This window comes from Daldinia loculata (genome assembly GCF_022478755.1).
Source record: "Daldinia loculata strain CBS 113971 unplaced genomic scaffold F4817scaffold_82, whole genome shotgun sequence".
Lineage (NCBI taxonomy): Eukaryota > Fungi > Ascomycota > Sordariomycetes > Xylariales > Hypoxylaceae > Daldinia > Daldinia loculata.
In genome coordinates, this window is record NW_026054936.1 from 115,516 (window position 1) to 140,574 (window position 25,059).

Below are 25,059 nucleotides of genomic sequence, written 5' to 3' on the forward strand. Positions count from 1 at the left end.
TTCCACATGGTGTCAGTCCCGAAAAGTAAAAAAGTAAACTTGATTTTCTAGAAAACACATACACTTCTTTTTCGTACCAAAACGCCGTTTCCGTCCCGATCATTAGTATATCTAGTCTACTATTATAATAATAATTCCTTTCGCAATGTTGTCCTGAACACCACTGCTCTCGTTTCATTATCACTCCTTCACTATCGCGTTGTGTTCACTCCAAAGTTTTATACCCGGTCTATTCACACCGACACCGACACCTCCCCCTTAACCACTCTCACATTATTCTCCCATATACCGCTTAATAGATCCATCCAACCGCAAAAATGGGTGGCCTCGGCGAGGTTCTGTATTACCTATTCCACCCAAACCAGCTACGGTCCATCGTACAATGGTAGGATCACTCCTATTCGTCACCTATCCTCCCTAGTATACATTTCACTAACTCAAGCTTTTACTTTGTAGGAAAGTTTGGCATGAGCCGGTTCATAGGCGTGATCCCGCCAAGGAGGCTCCCACTCTACGATCATGTTTTCACTTCCTAAACATGACTAGCCGCAGCTTTTCCACTGTCATTCAAGAGCTACAACCTGAAATGCTGGTCCCCATCGCTCTGTTTTATCTCGTGCTGAGGGGATTGGACACCATCGAGGATGACATGACCATTCCGCTAAAGACAAAAGAGCCCATGTTACGCGAGTTCGACAAGTACTTAAATATTGATGGCTGGAACTTCAATGGGAACGGCCCTAACGAGAAGGATCGTGAGCTCCTCGTTCACTTCGACGATGTGATCGCAGAGATGAGGAAGATCGACAAGAAGTACTATGATATCATCGAAGATATCACCATTAAGATGGGTAATGGTATGGCTGACTATGCCGTGAACGCCGAGTTCCAAGAAGGTGTCAAGTCGCTTGAGCAGTATGAGGAATACTGCCATTATGTTGCTGGTTTGGTCGGGGAGGGCCTAACTCGCATCTTCGTACAAGGCAATACGGCGAACCCCGCTCTACTCGACCGCATGGAGCTGTCTGAGAGCATGGGCCAGTTCTTACAAAAGACCAACATCATCCGTGATGTGCACGAGGATTTCGAAGACAAGCGCAGGTTCTGGCCTAAGGACGTCTGGAGCAAGTATGTTGACAACTGGGATGACTTATTCAACCCAAAGTACCGTACACAGGCTCTCCAGTGCAGTTCTGAGATGGTTCTCAACGCTTTAAAGCATGCTGATGAATGTCTATTTTACATGGCTGGTATCAAGGAGCAGAGCGTCTTCAACTTTGTCGCAATTCCGCAGACCATGGCTATCGCCACCCTCGAACTCGTCTTTCAGAATCCCAAGATCTTCTATAGTCACATCAAGATAACAAAGGGTGACGCTTGCAACCTAATGATGCAATCAACGCAGAATTTGCGAGTCGTTTGCGAAGTATTCAAGGGATATGCAAGGAGGATTGCGAAAAAGAACGACCCAAGAGACCCTCACTACCTTGAGATAAGTGTGGCTTGTGGCAAGGTAAGCTACCTTTTCATATTCTCATTGCTAGAGCTAATCATTGCTGACCCAACCTGAACAGATTGAGCAATTCATTGAAACTCTATTCCCAACGCAAGACGCAAAGAAGCTGCAGGCTGTGCAGGAAGCGGAGGGCGAGGTGCAAGACGCTGCCTCGAATGATTTCTGGGAAGCCTTATTGTTGGTCGGATCTGTTGTATTCGTGCTTCTAATGGTTTCTAGTCTGATGGTACGTGATACACCCGCGCAAGTCCCGTTCGGCAGAGTTAAACTAATATAATACTAATAGCTTGGTTTGGCGTGGTATATGGGAGCGAGGTTTGACGTGATTTTCGATAAATCAGCCGCATCTAGTTTAAGAGATGCGGCCAAGGCGACAGCTACGACAACCACGACACTACTAGCTCACGAGGAGTTATAACGGGCATACTAACCCACATGACGCCGAAAGGTGTATGATAACGTAAGTGGCGCTGGCAGGACTTCGGAGGATCGCCGTTTATTTATTATACCACGTTTAATGCGGTAAGGCGTGACAGACCATGCTACGAGATGATGAAGCATCCCCTTTATAATCCTTACTAATATACATATACTAATATTGTAACTGATGCATGTTTTTCGTTGTACGATATGTCCAATACCCTCATCCAGGAATAGCCTAAGAGGCGAGGAGCAATAAGCACGGATGTCAAATTACAGTCCAGTCTTTCTCAATGACTGCGACTGTGCCGAGAAGTGCTGATATTAAAATTTATGGCGAGGAGTACCGGGTCCATTGCGATTCGTAGGCACACGGCGGGCTTTGAACCTGATCAATTCCCAGATAGGGTTCCCCGTCGTGGATCATCAACATAATACTACCCAATACCTTTGACAGAGTTACGACATGGTTGGAAGTCTTCCCTTGGCATTATATCTTGTTGCGGAGGAGGTCAGCAGAGCAGGGATTCAATCACGACTTAGTAGTAACGCAACTAGAACGTGAATGATACTAATCCTTTTACTGGCTAGCCCCGTGTCATAATGCATGATGACACTGATGATCGGGCTATACTTCAGCGTCTCAATATTCAGCTTTAGCATTTCTCAACTAATATAAGATGTTACTATTTCCACCTAAATTACTATCTACAACAGTAATTAAGCCTATAACCTGCTAAAAACCCTCAACCGCGTAACGATGTCACGAAACGTATGTATCATGGGTGCGGAGGGCCAAACTGGCCATTTAATTGCCAACTTACTGCTTCGACAAGACGAATATCCGGGCATCGGCAAGGTGGATTCGGTGGTAGGCCTAACACTACACCCCCGACACCATCATGTAAAGAAGCTACAATTGCTCGGTGCTAAAATCGGTCATCATGTTCCCTGACGAGAGAAGGTCATGGCGAATACGCTCAAGGAGACGGGCTGCGATACTATCTGTTTAGTTCCGCCGGCGCATAAGGACAAGCATGATATCTGCGTCGAACTAGTCCAGGCCGCTAAGAAGGCTGGCATATAGAACGTGCTGCTCATCAGAGGGAGTTCATCGAGCTTGAGAGTTTGGTCCTGTCTACTAAGGGGGACCCGTCGGCTCCGCTTGGACATGCGCCCTGCGTGATCAGGTAAGTGTGTGCTTGTCGCGGTAAGCCAGAGCGGGTTTCTATGTCAAGAATATACTGCTCTATACGCCGCAAGCACAGTCCGAGGGCAGTCCAGCGCTTCCCATTGGGAAGAACATAAATTTGCCCCAGTGGCTCTCGAGGTATGAATCCCAACATTGTTTATATATCATTATATCGTATATGATGTTGCCTAGGCCGCCACCCACGTTTTGTCGAGTAAGGGCTCGCACGGCTTTGATAACAGGTACTACGGGTAGATAATGATCATTAGTAGTAAGTCGTGTTCTGAACGACCTTGCCGTATAGCCACCTCGAGCATGAGGGACTAAACGCCAAAACCACCAAGAACGGAAACAAGGGAAGTCCTCAAGGCACAAGCTTCTGAGGTCGACAAGTCGGAGAAGGAGTACCTCCCTGAGTACTACAGCCTGGTACGCGAGAGCACATCGCGACGACGGCGTTCCACGACGTCACGGGGAACCACCCGGCACAGCCGACAGATTTCTTCAAGATGTACTCGGAGGATTTGAGGCCGAAGAAGAAGGTGAAGCGGGATCATTTGTGATATTGCGTTTATGGTGTTACTTGGTGTGCGATTAAGTTTCCTATTAGTTATGCTGTCTAGGCCGGGTACTACGCGATGTCACGATAGGCTGTCCTCGTATGATGCCTCGGAGATACGTGCCAAGAGAAGACGGGGAAGATTAGAAGGCGTTAACTATATGTACGTGTATAAGTCTCGGTGTTTACTACAGGTCTCAATACTACCTAACTACTTGACACAACATCTTGTTCATGATGATCTGACTACGACTTCTAACTAGCCACGAAACGCAGCCGACGTAAGCGTCCATGAGGCAAATGATTAAACACTGATACACAAGCTTACCGCGATGAACATGACATTATATGACGGTAAGGCTTGTCTCACGATCTGTTCCCAGGATACAGACGATAAACCAACTGATTGGTGGAATATGTTCGAGACGGTGGCGGCGGGCTTGCCAAGATATGTTTCATCCTCAACAGTCTCAGGACCTTAGAAACTAACATCTTGGCTTCAATATTCTGTCTCACGTCCCGCAACGTATTGCGTAAGCCCCGAGAGTCGCTTGGCGGCGGCGGCTTTGGAGGTCGGGACTGCGCGGGCTCGTATTATATATTACCATCGCTTACCCTGATATCCACTCGCCGAGTAACGTCCGCTTTTCGTAAGGCCTTGAAATTATTTGCTTGTAATATGCATTATAGCAGTTCCGTTATGGATTAGAAAGGGGCAATGAATCATACAGAGTTACGCCTATTTTTGAATCTCGCTGAAATCATACTGGGGGGAACTTGTGTGAACATATATTATATTGCTGAAAGTTGATTATATACTGATAAAATATCCACCGGCCCAAATATACACAATATTGGTGCAGCGACAAGAAATCGCCTGAACTGCTAGCCCGTCCGTAGAACATCTTATCATCTTCTCTATAATGCATGGTCGCTCATCTATTTTAAGCATAACATCTCGCTACGCTATCCACACGTATATATCCTTCCCAGATGAGAAATAAAAATGAGTATAAACAAGGCGCAACGTTCGCCTCGTTAAAAATCGCTATATGTAGTATTGAATTCATGCTTCGCTAGATGCTGACAATAATGTGTGCTGGGATGAGGTACGTGTAGAAAGCGATAGGGTGAGGTCCTCCAACTTTGAATCGAAGCACTCCGGGAATCAGACGTGCAGAACATCACGCACTGAATTATAGGTTGCCGTTGTTGGCGATGACATTGGTGGTGCCCTTGACATTCCGTCCGACAGTGGCACCTGTAGCAGCACCCAGTTCCTTGATGCGGTCCGAAACGGCAGTAGCATCAGTGAGGCCCTCGAGGGACATAAGGTAGGCCGCGAGACCGGTGATATGCGGGGATGCTATAATATTTGTTAGATATTTCTTCGGATAGCTATTGATCCCATATTGATCAGGAATTAGGGGGAAACATACCCATGGAAGTACCGCTCAGTGTCTCAGTAGCGTTGTTGCTAGAAATACCGACACTCTCGACGTCGACACCAGGAGCATAGACATCGACAAAGCTACCGAAGTTGCTGAAGCTAGCGCGTTGGTCATTGGTCTGGTCGATGGCACCGACAGTGATGGCATTGGGGCTGCTTGCGGGGGAGACATTGGTGGCATCCTGAGCCTCATTTCCGGCGGCGACAACCGGAACAACACCATTGGAAAAGAGGCGCTCAATGGCGTCGTTGACGGCCTGAGAAGCGGGTCCACCAAGAGACATGTTCATCACAGACTTTCCCTTCTTAGCGTCCGAACCAACAAAGTTGAGACCGTCGATCACATCGGCGTTAGTACCACCACCTTGGGCATCTAGGACCTTGACGCCAACCAACTGCACTTTCTTCGCCACTCCGAATGTAGCACCGCCGACTGTACCTGCTACGTGAGAACCGTGACCGTTCAAATCCGTAGCCTATAGTTACACCGTTAGCCCGAGTCCTACGATGCCATAATGCCATGCTGAAATCAGCGTTATAGTAAGGGGGGTTAATATTGTACCTCTTCTTCCTCAACGGCATTGAAACCCATAACAGCTCGTCCCTGGAAATCCTCGTGCGTTACCATAATACCGGTATCAACAATGTACGCCGTGATACCCTCGCCAGCAGCTGCATCGTCAAACACGTAGCCCTGTCCTGCAGCCTTAGCATGGCTTAGACGGGTTAGACCAGTAGGTGCGTTTCCCTGGTTCACGAGGCGGGAGGACTTGACATAGGTGTTGGCCTCGACGTACTTGACCATAGACAAGTTGTTCATCTCACTCATCATGAGATCATCCGAGTCTAGGGCCATAGCACGCCAGCCTGACATGGCGAATGTACGGACTCTTGTGGAGAGGAGCTGACCGGCAAGCCCACGCTTGTTCAGGTTGCGCTTCTTGACGGCTACCTTAACAGACGCTTGGTGTTGGTCGATTTCATCGTCGGTATAGTTCTTGTGGTAGACGACGATGTATGAGTTGGGAACTATATCTTTTGCACCTGGGTTGCTGACAAAGGCGGCCACAGCGTTGGTTATAGTGTCACCTATTAATTTACCGACGTCTGAAGTGGCTGAAGAATCTGAAGAAGTCGTCGCAGTTGCAGAAGGTCGCCATAAATTCAAAGGGCTTGCGACTGCTCCCAACGGGGCAAGGGCGAGGAGAGAGGTGAGAACGGTAGCGATGCTTGGAGCCATTTTGTCGATTTAGGTATGAAGCTGTGAGTTTGGCTTTTTTTAATTTGTCTTATTTCAACTCTCTTTGTACCAGACAAATCGAGAATGATCCAATACTGTGATATCGCTGGAAGCACCTAGTGAGTGATACAAAACCGAGGGCTTGATATGTACTTTTTAAAAAATGAAGGGCTACGATCGAATCACCGATTCGAAAGTAAAGTTTAGAAGAAGTATGTTCAGTTCAAGAGAGTGGTGCGGAAACGAAAAAGGTAGAGGGTTGAAGGTAAGTCAAGGTTAAAGAGTAACAAAGACAAATAAAAATGTACCTTCACGATCCACTCTCACCCGGAGAAATACGAGAAGAAAAAAACGTGGGCGGGAAATTGAGAGACGACAAACAAACTCAAGAAGGTAAAGCGAAAAAGAGATGAGAGGGCATTGTCTTTTTAATAAAAGATTGTCAGTTGGTCGCATATAAACTACCTAGATAGGTATTAGATACGGGATCATACAATAGGTAGGTAGGTACAATAATAACGTACCCCATAAAGCACGCCCCATCAAGATCAACCCCTTAAAAGAGGTATGGGACCTGGGCAGCCTGGGACCTTACGCATGGAGCAAACTAGCCTTGTAATCGGTAATGAGTAACTAGAAAAGATTTCGAAGAGGCTCGTTTTAGACGTATGAATTTACACGTTAGCAAAATAACCCCAGTTTGTAGAAGGATGGGCAGGAATCATCATAGGCGCCAAGTACCGCCAAGTCAAACGTGAACCCCTAGACCGCCGCGGTTGATCCTCAGATGCAGGGGCTTAATGCGCCTCGCGCATACTTTCGCATACTTTTGCATACTCGTCAGTTCGTCAATCCCAAACAAGGCCTTGCGACAGGCCAAGCTGGGAAAGTACCTAACAGGGTCAACTAGATGCGATCGCGCTGCAGCATCAATAACAATAATAAACTGTTATCGAAACGAGTGCATCTTTGTGCGTCTCTTTGCATCCAAGAGAAGAAAGTCGTAAAAAAGAAATCGTCCAATCCGCCTCCCCACACCTTGGTAACCAGTCAGAACCAAGTCACTATTGTTAGCAAACCCACAGCGCAAACTTCTCGTACGATCTTGACCTGTAAATACGTATTAAAGGACAGCTACCGATGTCCACATCGCCTGTCGTATTCCTCTGTTAAGAATTACAACTCATATGATCCTCTAGGATTATAGAGCGATGTTCCCGCCATTCTTCAGCCGCGCGCATGAACTCGACTGCGGCAAAGGTGGCAGCTATATGAACCATTTCCACCTGTAGACTATGATCGCTGGTAGAACCGACCAAACTGGTTACAATAACAGATTGGGGCGGATTTATCCGAAGTCGTCATTGATCCCTCCGAGCCATAACTACCGTAAGTAGGTGATGGCTCCGCCGTGTTCGCCGTACACCGAAGACATCCGGAGAAGCCTTGTAGAAGCAAGTATTCCTTCCGAATCTTGCATTGTGCGGCTACTCCTAGCGAGTGATGCTATTTCGGGGGAACTAACGGATTTAGGAACGGGTTAAATAAAACGTTCTCTAAGCATACTGTGTACAGTGTAATGGTAAACTGATGATACTAGATATATCATGGGTTGAGATTCTAGACCCAACGCACCTACGTAGGTTCTAGGGTAGGGAGCATCGGAAGATTAAAGCGGCTCTAACTGTGGATGAAGAATCACATCAGATGTGATTCTTTAAAGTTCAAAAGCGCAAAACCGCAGGAAGGTCGACCCTTAAGACGTACTTTGTACTCAACTGCCCGATGGAGCCGAACCCGCAAATAAGAAACATATTGAGGGACTATTAGGGATTGCCGCGTTAAGCCGTTTAAAGTAATAGTGGATTCTCACATCCAAGGGGCGTTTCAGCAATATCAGGCTCTGGTTGGTCAGAATATTAGATTTAAGTTAATTGAAACAACACACTTGATAAATGATCTGCTGTGTTACATATGTAAAATGGCCGACCTGCTATCGATTAAGGGTCTAGGAAGCATAGGGTATTTGCCATCGCAAACTGGAAGGTAGGATTTTAGCATACCTAACTACGATAAATATAGATATTAACAAACACAAATTCTACCAGCCTACACAGTAAGTAGATAAAGTAATAAATACTCTACCCATCCATCCTCGCTCGATGCAGTTTGCTATCAGATATGTACGCTCACTTACTACTTACAACCATGTATGTAAGGGACCCCTTGACACGTGATATTCCAATCACCACCTTGAAGAAACCGGAGGCTCAAGTAACCTCACTCGACGAGTTAAAGGTCAACTAAAATCCTGAGATTACTAACTAGCGAACATCTCGCATTGAATGCGGTCGTAGCATATATACTCTGATAATCGTATATGCTAGAGTGAGCCCTTTGGAAGGGAGGGGAAAGATCAAGTATATTAATTTATACATAATACCTAATTATAAGACGATAAGCTTGTTCTTTGAATCGGCAACATGCAGCTAGTGCCAGATATTCATATAAGAGCAGCCGCCACATGTCATGTTTTGTAGTATCACGACTCGTCCAGAGCCCCTAGACACCAAATATTTAAATGGTGGCCAGAAAGAGAATCAGTCATGCAAGTAATCCCGATCAAATAGGATCCACTCCCAGGCAAGACTGGGTCTTGGCTTAAGCCATCGAATGAAGATCTACTGCAAGTGCCTAGTCCACTCAAAGCTTAACAACAGGCGCCAACAGATATACAATGTAGCATATGTAGTTCGTACACGTAGGTTGGTTGCTAATGCCACAAGGCGGCTGTGCCAATCAAGAATCAAGACTAACAGCGAGTTACGATTAGCGGAATCCAATGCCCTGCGAAGCTGCATGAAGACATATGCACGAGTAGCAGTACATATAACACATCGAATATGCGTTCCCTGTACCGACATACATATAGACATACATATTACATACATGTATGTAGGTAAATACATTATAGGACAGGGAAATTGAAAAAGTCCATATTAAACAAGCATCGAACTTATCTCACGATATTATATAGAGGGGTAAGAGATGCTTAATGAAATAGGTATATGTTAAGAGAAAAGAGTGTGAGGAATACCAAACTCAAAGATACATATTAGTCAAGATGCATACATTGATGCTGACATTATTATTTAATTTTACGGTTGGGTCCCCAAAATAAAAATAAAAATGGAAGTATGCGTTGTCATAAGCGTAGTGATAAACATGTCTGGAACTCTGGGTGATAACGGCACGTTATCTGGTAATAGGTACCTGGTAATTACCTAGAAACCCAGGTATCAATGCAGGCGCTACCTCCAACTGGTACCAGTTACCCTACACTCAAACTGCTACAGTCCGATGTACCTACATTAGGTACCCAAAAGACTTTGACGGCGCGAAATGTAAAAGTCCCCTCCCCGGCAAATCTGTCCACGTCCTCTTTGCATCATCGGAAAACGGACGACGACAACTCCCATGACCTGTACCATACACCTCGTACCATACCGAAAATTGAAATCTCCCACTCCAACCACCAACCCGAAAATTCCAACTCGTGAGGTATACCTAGGTTAGAACGAACCATAAAAGACTTGAATCTAATCACGGCATACCAAGCGATTTCAATCACCGTAATCACCATACCGCAATTACCACTCGGTTGCACGTGGTCCTTTACCATTTTGCTTCTGCCACCACTCGACTCGCTTCCATTTAACCCTGATTATATCGACCTTTGCCCGATCTTTCTCTAAACGCGATCCTTACGATTCGTCCATAAGTCAGATCACACACCTCGTAGGGAACATCCCTCGTGGTTCTTACTATAGCCCTTCTACCTTCTATTCAGCTAGACAAACTATCAGCGCCGAAATTGGGTGTTTTAACAATCTCTCCTTTGTTCAGTTGATTACTTCTGTGACCATCTCGCTCGAATCGTCAGTTCTTACACCACCGATATTCTTTCGCTGAATGCGCTTAAACACCAACTCTACTTAGCACACCGAAACATACCCGAGCCCCGAGGTAGGTGTTTAGGTAGTCGGCGGAATCTCGACAATACAGGTCATGAACGATCCCATCTCGTAGTTGTCCGAATCTTTTTGATAGTTCAAAATGATCATGGTGGGCACTAGGGAGTCTGCTTCCTTTCATAATGGAGACGCTATCCCTGCTACTGCATTCGAGGCTCACTCTCAGAGTCTTCATCTCCCAAGAGAACCGTACCTGCAGAGAGATATGTCTGTCGACCGGGACGAGGATGAAGATGAGGGCACCGCAACGGTCGAATTAGCCGCTATCATGACCACTACATCAACACCCGTCACACCTGGGCCTACAAGCCCGCCTCTCGAGCCGCCCAAGTCGACCGATTTCGTCCCTCCAACGCGTCCTAGTAGCACTCCATTCCCCAATGCTCAGCAGGGCCAAACCGATATTCGCTGCTTAACCTGCCAACCATACTGCCCCGAATCTGACGATAGTCTGGCCTCGAGCCCAGTTTCCACTCCGGTTATTGTCGAACAAAATCCTGTCTTAACCCTAGCCCAATTACCAGCCGAGATCCACGAATGTATCCTTGACCACATATTTGGGTATCGGGTTTCCACTACATCACCAAGTTCTCTCAACATTCCCAGCATGAACGCCCGAAGTTGGAGTACTGCGTTACGACATTCGAGAAGGAAAGAGTTGTCTAACCTAGCCCTCGTCTGTCCCTTATGGAGGGATCTGATTCAGCAACGGCTCTATCGACATATTAAGCTAAAAGCAACAGTACACTGCAGCAATGAAGTTATGGCCTTTTTCGTATGCCATCCTCACCTTCGAACCTATGTAAAGCATATCGAGATATGGTTTCCGGTGTTCCAACCCAAGTTTCATGCCACAACACCGGGGGATATGTCCCTCGCCCTGCCAACCGTCTCTCCCGAGGGAATCGCAAGCGCAACATATGCACTACCAACTGACAACTCTACGCTCGAAGAAGTATTCTATCTCGTGAGCATGCAATTCCCCGAAGCGCGGGTAATGACGCTTGAGGGCGGAGAAAGAAAAAAGGCGCCACGGGTGAAATTCAACTTGGCCGGACCCGCATGGGTCACCAGAAATTTACCAGAAATTTCGTCGATTCGAACGCTTATTGTCAAGGGCCAGTGGAACATCATTCGGCAGCCGAAGGATTGGGAAGTCATCTCCCACGCGTTACCGAACTTGGAGGAATGGCACGGGACTTATGCCAAACCCAAATCTAAGAGCTATCTTAGTATGGCAAGCACTCTTGAGTGCCTCGATACAAAAATTACTAGTCTCAATCTCTGCCTTGAGTGTGACTATAGGAGGGAAATGGCATGTCCTCCTTACTATATGAAAGTTTGTGAGCAGCTTCACTGGTGTGAGAAAATGGCAAAAGCTGCAAGTAATCTGGAGCACTTCTCTTATACCGGCCGTGTCTGTTTTGGGTTCTTCGATGTGCTCTCGAGATATTCAAATCCTCGCACTACGAGACTTAAGACTATTGATATCACCGTCAAGAATTGTTGCCGGCAGAATGCCCAGTGGAACGAGTCGGGTTCGGGCATTACTGACATACATTTTATTGCGGCTTTTGAGCAGCTTGTACTGGGTGGGATCCGGGCCCTGGAGCGCTTAAAGTCTGTAGAACTTCTACGGATCCGATATGTTGATCTTGGTAAGTATATGTATTCTATCTGCCGTTAAATTTTTCGTGCTGACCGGTTCCGTTCAGACTCGCCTGTCCCGCCTCTTAACCCCTATTTCATGATTAAGGACGGCTGGTGCTCTGGGGTATGGAGCGAGGACATCGTGGCAGAAATTAATCGTGTGCGCCCCGATATCCGCTTCGAGGAGATGGTGGACAGCTTTGGGGAGGTAGGCTATAATAAGGATGGTCGATTGGTTATTAACCCAGACTTTCCGAAATCACGGGTGCTCTCCCTTAAATTAGCCAACTACGCCATGCTTTCAGGTGGTATCTCAATCGTGTGAAACCTCGATGTTGTTATAATGTCGTTTCACGACTAGATGATCATGACGCATGCGGTAGAGGGGTTTTCTGCTGGCATAATGGCATAATCTAGCGAGGTATATGATGATGCCCTGCTCTATGTATAGGTGCAGGGAAGGCGGTCCTTCGTCCATAGGATGGAAGGCCGGTACATATGGTGCTCATATAGAGATCATAAGTATGTAACGAGGCTGCGCAATCGACGCGGTGCTTGATGTTGGTATCTTATGTACCTAAGGTAGTCTAGGGGAGGGCATGTGTAGACGGATGCTTATCTAGTTTCTAGGAGGGGAAGAACAGGTTTGAACTCTCAGGAAGTGAATAATACCCATTGCAATGGCTTTCTCTATCAACCGGCGTACCGAGTCTCTTCTCAGATGTTTCAGCAATGCAGTTTATCGCGCGGACAGGTGTAATGATGATAGAATATAAATTCATATATGGTCTAAGTCGATCCAGTATTAAATCACCTCTTTCGAGGTATTAATATATAAAATAATTATATGATAGCGTATCCTCTAGACCCAATTATGCATAGAAATTACCGGTTCCGAATGCACCTCCATTTCCACTTACTAGACAAGACCAATACAAAGAGTAATAGGTATACATGTATTACCAACTTCCTCGCCGCTTACCATTATTAACATTAACTACTCTTCTCATGTTGGGGACTATAGTCTAGATCGCCAATGATGATCCCCAAGACCCAGCAATTCACCAAGAAGAAGGCCAGAGATGATGTCCAGAGGCCAGGGATAAATGTGCTCATACCAAGAAACTCAAGGCTGTAGGCTTGCTGCAACCACAGACCCTGAGTTGCGACCCAGAGACTGAGAGCTAATAGGCCAAGTCGCGGGTTACGGAAGAACGAGGACTTTGGTAAGTATAAAGGTAAGAAGACCATATACCAAAGAAAGTACTACTCAGAAGTATTAGCTATGTATACGATGGATTAGGGGTACACAAGACTATATTATTAAAAGGTCTACAAGGAAGGTCTATAATATGAAGCAGGAACTCGGTATAGTGCGATGGAAGGGTTAAGAGATGAACGTACCTGGCTCGTGCAGACCTTGTTGAAGGTAACAAAGGCGAAAGTTTGTGCCAACATAGTGGTTGGTAGGTCCTTCTTGGCTCCAACTATAGGAATTAGAACCGTTGATAAGACCAGCTGCGGTAAAAATGCCACCGACTCGGCTTTGATTAGGGCAGTGCTTGGATGCGCCGAAGTAAGGTAGAGTAGGATGTTGTATGGACTAAAGTTGTGACGGTGGTCGATCCGGCTAACGTGATGTAGAAACGTGTGAGTGAGGAATGGCATCCCGTAAAGTGCGTACATGACAAAGTTCAAGCCTAAGAACGTGGTCAAGCTAACAATTGCAAGCAAGATACGATCGGGCGTAATAAATGCTATGAATTTACCTAGCAATGCTGTCGGCTTTGTCGGACTCTGGCCATCCTTCTTTGCTTGAATCTGAGCGTCTGTTCTCCCACTCATCTGCTGAGCATCCATCCACCATACAATGGCTGGCGCATAAATAAAGGGATAGATTTTGAAATGGACACCTAGCCCCAGCAGTACGCCCGCAAGCGTGACTCTCTTCTCAAGCACGGCCCATAGCAGAGCCATAACTAACACTCCGAGAAGTCCCTCAGAGCTACCCCTTGTGCTGATAGTAGCGACCATGGGGTTTAACAGCCAGATGCTCGCATATCTACAAGCACGATCTTCAGACATGCGCACGGCCGGTCCTCGCAGCACGCAGATAATCAAATAACCAGCTATGATATCAGCTGCGGCAAATAGCACCTTGCCAAATGAGAACCAGAAGGTACCAGGCCATGTAGTTGGGTACAAGAGCCAAGCTAAAAGGGGTGTGTAGCGGTAGGTCTCCCGAGTATATGGCGACGCGGACGCAGACGCAAAGGTGAAACGTGCGGCATCCGTAAACACTAGGTAGTCGATATCTGTGTACTTAAGTGGCGAGTTGGCGTCTTGCCATAGGCCGTATAATAGCATGGCAGCGCGGAGTATAGTTGCAGCTGCGAAGAGAGGGAGGGGCCGCGAGATGAGAGCCCCAACTTGCGACGCCATCTTTTCAACGCAGAGACGTACAGATAGTCTCTTCTTCGGATATGATGCCTTTACCCCGGCAGAGAAGTCTACTCCGAGGTAGACTAAGTAACCCGGAAAGTTAGAGAAGTGGCCAGCACTTGTGGGAGTAGAACGAGTTGTTCAACACTGTCCGAGTGATGGTTTTAATACAAGTGTTAACCGCCCATCAGACTCGAACATGGCCCATGCGAGAATTATAGAAAGTATACCCAGTAATACATTCATATAATAAAAGAGATGCAAAAGTTAGAGGTTGCCGGTGACAAAAGACAAAAGATAAGAATGTTGTCAAGTTCAAGGTTGAAAATGACTGTTAATGAGAGTCGGCATATCTTCGGTGAAACAATAGGTCATAAGCTACCGTCAGCTGCCTATGTAGCTCTAAGGTACCTTAGTACCTAGGTACATGTATCGATAAATCAAAGATAAAAGTTTAGATTGTGGAACTTTAGATGTATGTACTTCAGTACGTCACCTGATATACAATTGGACATTGTCACAACTTTCCAAAAGAATTAGAGAATTGAGAATTGGTAAAATAGAGGAATGTCTGAAGTAATCGTCCCCCAGAATCAGAGTCGAGCCATGGGTGGTGGAATCAAGAGAGACCATCAGGGAAAGGAAAAGGTGGCGGACAGCAGCAGGGCTACTAGGGATATGCCTCGCAACCAATACACTTCCATGTTTGAGTCTTTTCGCGACGAATTGGACGAGCATCATGATCGCCGTATGAAGACTGGGAAGGTTTCCCGAGATGTCACAGCTCTCAGTAAGAAGATGTAAGTTAGGGAGCATTCCAATTATTTCCTCATCCCTGATTGCTAACAGTATCATAGAATCTTCTCGCTGCAACGGTAAATATATCTGTCAATATTCAAGTCATTTACCCCTAACAGATATCTCGCAGTGTCCGCAAGCTGAACCAGCCACTCCCGCCTCGCATCCAAGCAGACGTCGATGAGCGTCTAAAGGAGATAGCAGGGCACCTAGCTACCATCGAGTCAGACGTAACCGGAATGAACCGCTACCGTTATCCGTTGATATGTCTGGAAGAATTTGTTGAAGCAATCTCGTTCTCTCATTACCTCCAACACCAGAAGCTCCTCTCACCGTCACAGGCCCAAGATGCCCTTCCAGCTGACATAGCACTAACGGCCCCTGACTACCTATTCGGTATATTCGACCTAACCGGCGAGATGATGCGTTTCGCAACTGCTGTCACCGCGCTAAGCGGAAGCATGCCGGGGTCAAGCTCCAAAAGCTCTACGGACAATCGGACTATCTTGAACGATCTTCAAGATGTAAGCTCCATGCTTCAGATCTGTCCGCCCGCCGGCGGAAAGCCGAGCGTCTACGCCAAGAAGTTGGACATCATGATCGAGCAGGTCCGGAAGGTGGAGAGGGTTGGATACGGTATCACAGTCCGGGGTAATGAGCGGCCGAAGGGTTGGATGCCGGATATGAACGAATCTGGCGGGTTTGAGAGGGATCGGGAGGATGTGTCTATGGATTGATGCGAGGTCAGTAGACCCTCTTCGATTTCTACTTAAAGGGATACAACTGCACGAAGACTTTTCTCTGGACCAGAGGTGTATAATCGATTGCGTTCCTAACCAGATGTCGTCGTCACCGAGTCGGCGGAGTAGCCATTGCTATTCAACCTGTTTTCCATTGAAGGGGGACTGTATAAAGTAGATGCAGCGTGTTTAGCATCCTAACTACTGTGTTAGAGTGTCCCATCTCCATTCGCCCGGTGTATACCCATGCAATATGTGGCTCTACATGCACTTCATCAACGCATATCGAACAGGGAGATCAGGGGGGCTCCACATCATATGAACCTCGTTTTCCGAGCCCGTGATTATTGTAGATACTCATGTAATGAAAAGGGAGGAAATAAAGGAAGAGGGATTCCTAGGTACAGTGGTGTTCTCTATAGGTCTCTTTTTAGTGGCGACCCATTTTACTATAGGCCTGGCGGGCTATTTACCTTCCCAACGTAGCTCTAAACTACTACTAGCAACCTTGGCTAGTTAGTTAAAGATAGTAAAACTAACCTGTGCTCTGAAACTTAAGTGCATCGTCTATTACTTAGGCCCTTGATATAGTCATGTGGTGTAGAAGTGATGTGTATCTTCCACAGTAAGGGTAGTGGCTACAGCTTCTACTCAAGCTGCATGAGTTTATGCAATCCCCTAAATCGATGTTGCAAGCCTTTACTTAAGTTGAAATATTGAGAACGTGCCCGTTCCCGTAATACTGAAACGGGTAAATGTATCAAGTTATAGCTCTACTACGAGAGGATAGGCATTAAACTAGCACACGGCATGGCCGGTTAATATCATGCGACTAACCCATAAGGTCGACATAGACTACATCACCCCTTTTCCTTCCTACAGGGCAATTATCGACCGTATTGTATGCCAACGGATTCACCGCAAGTTTAGATTCTTCGATTTTTGTTGAATGTCAATGCCACAACTCATTCGCGGCGGGGAAATCCGTCTATTATCGAGCCGCATGTCTTTTCTTTATCAGTAGTGTGCCCTAACATTTGTTGTCACAGACCCCAAAAGTGTTATGCCGTATTGACGCCGAGATGAGGCTTAAATGCACGTGGATGGTGCCAGGAAGCATCTCGAAGTGGGTGAGTGCTATGCGGAGTAACCTGTTACAAGTAGATCGATATTAGACACTTAAGCATTTACTTTCTACATAAATAGAAACGGGCATATATTATCAGTCATAAGAAGTTTTGTCTCGTTAACCTGTTTGAGTGGACGTGGTAGTCGATCTTGGCAAGGAATAATCACCCTTTTCTGATTCGGCGACTGGCTGAGCAAAAGGCCACAGGGGTCTAAATTTTGACATCCTGTAGATGCTACTCTGTAATGCCCCGGATATTGCATTGAACCGGGAGCTCCGGATGTGTTCTCCGGATAGTAAGATTGGTATTTAATCATTTCCCCGTCACTTGTAATTGTAGTCTTCTTCCGCGGAACTTGTGAGAATCTAACAGCTTTGAAAGATTATGAACCACAGTATATCGGTAATGTGCAGACCAACACGCATATGACGTGTTGCCCTCAGGTTCCTCTGCACCGTGGATTTGTGGGGTTACAATCCGGGGTAAGGCAAGCTACGAGCGGCCAAGCAATGCTCGTATCGCGTGGCGTGTAGATCTGCTGCATCTAGAAGATCCTGGGGTTCTCTTCGAGCTTGCGCCATGGCAGTCGCACCAAAGGAACAACCTTATTAAGTTAAGTGGCCGTATAGTACAGTTCCCAGTTGCCAATGACATACCACGTCGGGGCGGTGAGAGTTAACTATTGAGCACGATGGTGAGTCTTGGACGAATCTTGGAGATCACGATGGTGGAGGAGGATGAAGGGAAATGTTGGCTTCCCCCGCTCTTGTGGGGGATTAGTCCTCTTTGTGAGCTGATACTCATGCGTTTTTGGTACAATGCCTTAGGACTTTGTCGTTCCTTTCATCCAATGACAACAGTAGCGCATGGACTAAGATCTGAGTATCTAGAGCCTCGGGTCAGCAGCCGGGATGGCTGTTGTTGTCGTGCGGGTGCGGACATTTTACACACTATTCCGTAAAGATGAGATCACAAGTCATGAACCCGAGCCAGCGTCGCGGTTTGTCGTTCTACACTGTACAGGCCGGCTCTTGCGTCTGTTGCGTCTGTTGCGTCAGCAAAAGGCTGAACTGATTTGAAATTGAAATTACGATGATTACAACGGACGAATGAACCGGGAAAGGGATATTCGGACGATAGTGCTGACATAGGAATTAAACGTAGCCAATCGTAAGCTATATGAGATAGGTACCTATGCATGTGTTATCCTGTTTGCTTATTGTACTGCGTATGTACTTCCCTACGACTGGCGACCGAATAATAATGATAAAAATATAATGCCAGTACTACATTAATCCGTATGGGGAGGGGGAAAACTACTGATCTAAATTAGCCAATTTTACTATTACTGTCGCAGTTAGATGTTATATACAACAAGTTTGCAAGCTATAATCAAACCTCTCACCGAGTTACTATATTTTCTTCTACAAACTGCATATACGTGGTAGGTAATCTCTAATTTCAACTACGAGGCAACCTTTAACTTTAGGTAGTTAATAAGAAACATCTTGAAGGAACAACATGCGGCTCCTCTCAGTGACCCGTGGCGTACCACTTTTATTGTTATCACCCTTGACTTGCTTGATTGCATAGAGTTGCATTGTCCCTCTTTTCCATCATCTTCTTATGTAGACAGACGTCAGATATCACGTCTGCTTATAACAATTGTTATATGGGAGAGATGTACATATTCTTGCAAGATTTCTAATATTTCCGTCGCTAACCAAACAAACTAATATCGCGGGATGGCCGCGCAATAGTTATAAACTCCGCAACCCGGGACTATCTTTAAATTATTCAGCCAGGCGGCTCTTCTCAACAGATTACCTCACGGAAATAAAATAAAAATGAAAGGATGGGGGTGGACCAAATGGAAGCTCGTCCCTTTTCTCCGGGCGCGGCAGGGAAAAGGCGCTACGAATGGTAGCAGAAGACTAACAGGGATCACGACCCTCTCGAAAGCAACGACTTGCCAAACTAAGCTTTAACCCCAGTTTCACGCGTCCAGCTGTTAATCTGTATATGTAATAGAGTTCCGGATCACTACTTTTCCAGAAGCTGAGCCTTTCTTCTTAGCGCTAAAGTCACCCCATTCAAAACGGTCTGCATGACATTACCAGCATTTGTAAGAAAAAGGGGAGTAGAAGTTCCGCTGGAGCGTCCGCTGGAGCGGGAAACGATACCACTTGGTCTATTACATCCAATTTTTTCCATTTTTATTCCATTTTTTCTGCTGCGCACCCCTACGCACGTTAATCTTTTAGTTTCTTAATAGGTAATTTTTTCATCCCAAAGCCAATTTATGTTACTACATACATGGATGTATGTATGTGAAATTTATCTTTTCATCCAACAACGTTGCAACCTATACAGAAAAGGTATCTCAATGCAACCCAATCTATTGGTAGCTAACCTAGTAGCTATTAACTAGTCTAAGTGAAGACATTTTCTGGGCATATTCTGGGCAACTGGGGTAGCTTACCCCGAATGTGAAGTGCAAAAGCTAAGAAGTGCCCCTTGTCTACCCTATTATACCATAGTTAGTACATAATAATAAATACTTAGATGCAAGATACGATTTGCAAAGCTGATGAGGAGTCGGAGGGGGGAAAGAGGTGGAGTGAAAATACGTAAAACAACAATCCTTGTTCTTATTTCCCCACTGCACCGGGTGCATGGCTGCATGGCTGATGGCCGGATGGCTTGGTTCTTTGGTTCTCTTTGCATTCTACCTGCATGAGGACTAGATTTATCAAACCCTAGAGCTATTCGAGTTACTAGAGTTACTCGACCTACCTCTCCTATATTATTTATTACTATTCCTCCGTGCCCCCGGTTACCCCCAGACCATTCCCCACCGCTTGGGACCTTTCCATGCTCTTATTTAAACCATCGAGATTCTCCCCGTTCCCCAGCCGGCTTTAGGACCCTTTTTGCTTTTTTTATTTTAGTTGCGCATCGTGAACTCGGAATCTATTACGTAGGCTCCATCATTACCGTTCACCAACTCACGATGGCCTCTACCGAATTGCACCACGCGCCTACCGCCGAGAAGGAAATTGACGGCGGCACCACCACCGGCGCGAAGCTCAACGGCGCATCTACCACCCAACGTTACGACTATGGCGGCAACCCGCTCTATCACGCCCATTCCGGCCCCGACGCCAGACTCCCTGCCTTCGGTGGTGAGTTTCAACCCGGTTTGTACAAGCCTACCGAGCATCGCAAGTTCGCCAACCCTGCACCTCTTGGTCTCTCTGCTTTCGCCATGACTACCTTCGTCCTATCTCTCGTCAACGTCAACGCGCGTGGCATCGCCATACCTAATATCGCCTTGACGCTGGCATACGGATATGGTGGCCTCGTGCAGCTGCTGGCTGGCATGTGGTAAGTACAATGATGCGACCCCGTCATTCGCTATCGTCACCTGCTAACCCGTGATACAGGGAAATGGCTGTAGGCAACACTTTCGGTGCCACCGCCCTATCATCCTACGGTGGTTTCTGGATTTCCTACGCTATCGCCCTGACCCCAGGCTTCGAGGCCTTGGCCAATTACCCAGACGAAGCCCAGACAGCGTCCGCGCTTGGTTTCTTCTTGACGGGCTGGTTCATATTCACCTTCATCCTACTTCTGTGCACCTTGAGGTCTACAGTTATGTTCTTCATGCTATTCTTTACCCTCGACCTCGCCTTCCTCATGCTCGCCTGTGCTGAATACGCGAAGTCTAACGGCGCGGCGGGTTCGGCTGTGATGTTGACACAAGCGGGCGGTGGATTTGGTCTGCTTGCCGCATTCCTTGGCTGGTACAACGCGTTCGCTGGTATTGCCGACTCAAGGTATGCGCCTAACTATGTTTGTCCTAGACGTAGAATCACGACTAACATTATCGCAGCAATTCCTTCTTCGTCATCCCCGTCTTCCACTTCCCCTGGTCTGAGAAGGGACGCCAGTTCCGTGCCACCAAGAGCGAACGTGAGACAGCATAAGTTCGTGATGGAACGCTTGAGGGCTGTTTTGGATGGTAATATTTTATTGGTTTGCGTAAAACGGGTTATTCTCTGTGAGAATTAAGTATTGAGAGGGTTTGCAAAGTAACCACAGGACAAGTGGTAGTGGTATGCAGTGCAATGGTCGGGGTAATGTGTTAAATTACGATGTATGTTATACAGGGTGTAACGTCGTATACGTTAATTGACAATTATAAATGCTGAGGTGAAGAAGTATGGTCAAGTAGGCCTTGCAAATGAAAGTTGTACGTACAAAGTCGGACTAAGAAATACGAACATTTTTATCAAAGTTCAGTACTATACCAAAACATATATTCTAATGAGGTAGAAGGACATTCCTTATATATCAATCCCCGAGGCGTGGGTCACAAGGGGAAGCGCTAAAGGCTTCATACTCAAAGAGAGAGAAAAAAACCCTCAACCCAATACAATTTGCCTCCAAGTAGGGGGCTCCAATCCCCGGAATAAGGCATCTTTGAGGAGGAACTCGGATCCAACTCTCTCGTAAATTCCTTGTTTCTGTGTATGGGGTGCGACGACTAGCACATTAAAACATTAAAAGCGATGGTTGGGAGAGGTTCTACTTCAAACTCCCCATATATCTCTTTAATATTCTTGTCCGCTGTAAAGAAATGAGTGAGACCTTCGTCTGCATAGGATATAGTTATAATCTCTACGGATTTCATGCCATCGTCGGGAGAGGGAATATCGGAGACATAATAGTCCCCTAATGTGCCACAGACTAAACCGTCCTTGTCGCATATATCTATGTAGGGAGACAACTCTCACATTGGATATGGAATGGGCAGTCACAAATGCGAGATAGGGAAACCCTCTAGGCACCGTAGATGAATTTAAGGCAGGAGGTTTTCTTGAACAGGCCAAAGGGGTTGTCTTTTGAACAATGACCGTAGCGCCATATAGGTTGTAGCTTGTCTTGAAGGTTTAAGTCTCCTTCGGAGCTCTGATTGTCAATGATGGTGTCTCTTGTAAAATCCGAGACACATATGAGGTTATAAGAACTATCCACGATATACCAGTCTACCCTGGTCCGGGTCGTGAGCCAATATATTTCATCGGTGAAATAGGATGTACCAAGATACGAAGTTGCTCCCTCCCAGCCCATCCAGCTCCAGCTGGGAGCTCCTGGGCGACGAGTGAGTACCTCGTTTCTGGACTTCTTTGCCCATAACACCGAGGCGTCGAAAGCACAAGACGTGAGTCCAAAGAAGAACTGTGTGCCACCAATTGCAGGACCAATCGCATTTTCGATACCCCGGAATGCATAGACAATATCGCTTGGGAAGGTCAGAATTCGTGGTGAATAATATCCAATCAACTCTTCAAGAATTGGCTGGGGAGATGAATTCCAATTTTCGTCGGGTCTTCCCAGGAAAGGAGAGCCTGAGAAGTTAGTTGTCGGTAGTCCTCCTACTAGATCCTCGCGCCAAAGATTCTTTCGACACATAAAGTAGATTTGTCCTTCGAGAAATATTAAGCAGCGATTAGATAGAACACCTTCCTGGTAACTATGAGCCAGAAACTACTTAGCATGAAATTATAAAGCAGACGGGAGGTTGGTAAACTTACGTCCATCCTCTCTGTACCCAATCAGATGTCCACATGGGGGCAATAACTCTTATTGTCAGATCTGAAGCAACGGTCGCGGTTAACTCCCGCACTTCCTCCCGAGACTCTCTTGACCAGCCACTCAAACCTGAGTGCGCAGTATCTCCGGTTGCAGTCACAAGAGTCAAAGCGGCTTGACTATATATCGAGTCCATTGCGTTGATAAGGTTAAGTTTTTCCTTCACCCGGTCTTGTATAATGCATAGTGAATCGATCCACAGGTTGCGAAAGCCAAGTGCAACGGTAACGGCAATAACATCGATCATCAGTGTTGGAACAGACCGCTGGGTTACTTGGAGGAAGGCAGCCGAACAGTTGTCGCTGTGTTCCCACTGGCACCATTGGAACCAGGAGAGGATGCGGTCAATATCAATATCTAGACCACGGTGGCGACCGTATAATGGCTCATCGACGGCTGTTTAGTCTTCAACAAGTTGTATCAGATTAACCGGGGCATCAAACCATGCATTTCTCACTATAGAAAGACCTAAGCCCTTGCGGTTTGGGATGAGCTCGGCAACTCTGTAGTCAATATCGTTTAGCACCCATGCAGCCTCCCACTCAAAGTCATCCTCCCGATCGGACAAACCCTATGTATTGGCATTTAGTGTCAGCAGCAGAAGGCGGCAAAGTCCACATGTAGTGTACCGCTTTTGAAGCTCGGATTTATAATTACTCTGAAAACCGGCCGCCACTTATCTCAGTAAACTCAGACTAGAATTCGTTGAATTGGCGGGCTGCGCTTGTTAACACCCGGCGGCGCCACAAGCGTTACACAAACGCTTGGCCCGTGTTATTGTATTTGTGGGTCCAAGGCTTAAAAAAGTAATATAAAGTTTAAGTTTTAACGAATTTTAATTTAAAATATATTTAACGTATTTAATTATATTTTAAAAAGTTTTTTTAAAAATTAAATTTTATATTTATAATAATTTAATATTTAATAATAACGTATAAAATAACTTTTATTTTTATAATTTAAAGTTAATATTTTATTTTTTTTACTTTTTTTTTTTTTTACATATTTACACGGTATTATGTTATAATATTATAAGTTTTAACGTTTAAAAACACGTAATAATATATTAAAATAATATTTATATTTATATATATATTTATAATTACGTATAATTTTTTTTTTAATTTAAAATTAATAAAATGGTTTTTTAAACTTTTCCGTTATTTTACATATATATATAACATTACGTTATAATATTATAAATTTTAACGTTTAAATTAATAATATATTTTTAAAAACGTTATAATTAATATTATAACCGGTATATTATAATTAATCATTATTTTAAAACGTTTAAAACATTTAAAACATGTATATTTAAACGTTTAAAACGCATATATTTATTAATAATAAAATTAATAAAATTAATAAAATTAATAAAATTAATAAAATTAATAAAATTAATAAATATTTTAAATTAATTAAAATTTATTTTAAACGCGTTAATATTATTATTATTTTTAATATTAAATAATTAATTATAATAAAAATTATTTAAATTACTTTAAACCAAAAATTTAAAATTGTTTTTAAAATTATATTAAAATTATAATTGGTTAAAAAGTTATGTGGTTAAAAAAAGTATAACCGTATAAACGATTTTAAATTTATGGTTTAAATTTATTAAAATAAACCGTTACGTTTTCGGATTTTATTTTCCATTTGTATTTTATGTTAAAGTTTTACGTATAAAGTTAAAAGTTACGCATTTTTCATAAAACATAAAAATGTTTATAGTTTTAATATTTATTATTTTAAATTTTATAATTATAAAAATAAAAGTTATAAATTATATTATATTATATACGTTATATAATTTATTAAAAAATATAAAATAATTTTTTTATTATATTTTTTTATAAATATAAATAATAAATAATTGTTATATTAACGAGGTTTTTAATTAACGTTATAAATAATTTTTAATTAATTATTAAAGTAATTAATTTTAATGTAAACTTTTTTACTTTATATAAAAAACCATATATATATATAATAAATAATTATTTTTTTAAATTAATTTAAACTTTTATTTTACGATTAATTTAATTAATGTTTTTTTAACAATTATAAATTTAATTTACGTTTAAAATAATTATTATATTAATTTAAATTATTATATTAAAATCGATTATTTTATTTATTTATTTATTTATTTATTTATTTATTTATTTATTTATTTATTTATTTATTTATTTATTTATTTATTTATTTATTTATTTATTTATTT

The 25,059-nt window shown here is 44.3% G+C and overlaps 8 protein-coding genes across 8 annotated transcripts; 5 read left to right on the forward strand and 3 right to left on the reverse strand.

The window, feature by feature from the left end:
- The first annotated feature begins 57 nt into the window (after window positions 1–57).
- F4817DRAFT_288945 (farnesyl-diphosphate farnesyltransferase) lies at window positions 58–2,637 on the forward strand. The gene is made up of 4 exons (XM_049299649.1): window positions 58–385; window positions 457–1,513; window positions 1,575–1,742; window positions 1,803–2,637. The coding sequence occupies exons 1-4, from the start codon at window positions 318–320 to the stop codon at window positions 1,932–1,934; spliced, it is 1,425 nt and encodes a 474-aa protein (XP_049154447.1). The 5' UTR covers window positions 58–317; the 3' UTR covers window positions 1,935–2,637.
- An 80-nt stretch (window positions 2,638–2,717) lies between these two features.
- On the forward strand, window positions 2,718–3,023 carry F4817DRAFT_320557 (uncharacterized protein; the record flags this gene model as incomplete). The annotated part of the gene is made up of 2 exons (XM_049301198.1): window positions 2,718–2,840; window positions 2,901–3,023. The coding sequence occupies 2 exons, from the start codon at window positions 2,718–2,720 to the stop codon at window positions 3,021–3,023; spliced, it is 246 nt and encodes an 81-aa protein (XP_049154448.1).
- Window positions 3,024–4,749: 1,726 nt separating this feature from the next.
- On the reverse strand, window positions 4,750–6,515 carry F4817DRAFT_288985 (subtilisin-like protein). The gene is made up of 3 exons (XM_049299650.1): window positions 5,700–6,515; window positions 5,127–5,613; window positions 4,750–5,053 (listed from the first exon to the last, which is right to left on the reverse strand). The coding sequence occupies exons 1-3, from the start codon at window positions 6,375–6,377 to the stop codon at window positions 4,884–4,886; spliced, it is 1,335 nt and encodes a 444-aa protein (XP_049154449.1). The 5' UTR covers window positions 6,378–6,515; the 3' UTR covers window positions 4,750–4,883.
- Window positions 6,516–10,215: 3,700 nt separating this feature from the next.
- Window positions 10,216–12,537, forward strand: F4817DRAFT_289045 (uncharacterized protein). The gene is made up of 2 exons (XM_049299652.1): window positions 10,216–12,069; window positions 12,127–12,537. Exons 1-2 carry the CDS (start codon window positions 10,494–10,496, stop codon window positions 12,384–12,386), a joined length of 1,836 nt encoding a protein of 611 aa, XP_049154450.1. The 5' UTR covers window positions 10,216–10,493; the 3' UTR covers window positions 12,387–12,537.
- A 411-nt stretch (window positions 12,538–12,948) lies between these two features.
- Window positions 12,949–14,632, reverse strand: F4817DRAFT_289034 (glycosyltransferase family 50 protein). Its single transcript, XM_049299651.1, has 2 exons — window positions 13,466–14,632; window positions 12,949–13,327 (listed from the first exon to the last, which is right to left on the reverse strand). The coding sequence occupies exons 1-2, from the start codon at window positions 14,501–14,503 to the stop codon at window positions 13,055–13,057; spliced, it is 1,311 nt and encodes a 436-aa protein (XP_049154451.1). The 5' UTR covers window positions 14,504–14,632; the 3' UTR covers window positions 12,949–13,054.
- Window positions 14,633–14,977: 345 nt separating this feature from the next.
- Window positions 14,978–16,594, forward strand: F4817DRAFT_352181 (Translin). The gene is made up of 4 exons (XM_049305202.1): window positions 14,978–15,303; window positions 15,361–15,378; window positions 15,432–16,044; window positions 16,255–16,594. Exons 1-3 carry the CDS (start codon window positions 15,071–15,073, stop codon window positions 16,036–16,038), a joined length of 858 nt encoding a protein of 285 aa, XP_049154452.1. The 5' UTR covers window positions 14,978–15,070; the 3' UTR covers window positions 16,039–16,044; window positions 16,255–16,594.
- A 3,447-nt stretch (window positions 16,595–20,041) lies between these two features.
- Window positions 20,042–21,588, forward strand: F4817DRAFT_289104 (GPR1/FUN34/yaaH family-domain-containing protein). The gene is made up of 3 exons (XM_049299653.1): window positions 20,042–20,558; window positions 20,618–21,010; window positions 21,067–21,588. Exons 1-3 carry the CDS (start codon window positions 20,185–20,187, stop codon window positions 21,158–21,160), a joined length of 861 nt encoding a protein of 286 aa, XP_049154453.1. The 5' UTR covers window positions 20,042–20,184; the 3' UTR covers window positions 21,161–21,588.
- Window positions 21,589–21,630: 42 nt separating this feature from the next.
- F4817DRAFT_289114 (heterokaryon incompatibility protein-domain-containing protein) lies at window positions 21,631–23,610 on the reverse strand. The gene is made up of 2 exons (XM_049299654.1): window positions 22,772–23,610; window positions 21,631–22,710 (listed from the first exon to the last, which is right to left on the reverse strand). Exons 1-2 carry the CDS (start codon window positions 23,074–23,076, stop codon window positions 22,017–22,019), a joined length of 999 nt encoding a protein of 332 aa, XP_049154454.1. The 5' UTR covers window positions 23,077–23,610; the 3' UTR covers window positions 21,631–22,016.
- Window positions 23,611–25,059: the final 1,449 nt, after the last annotated feature.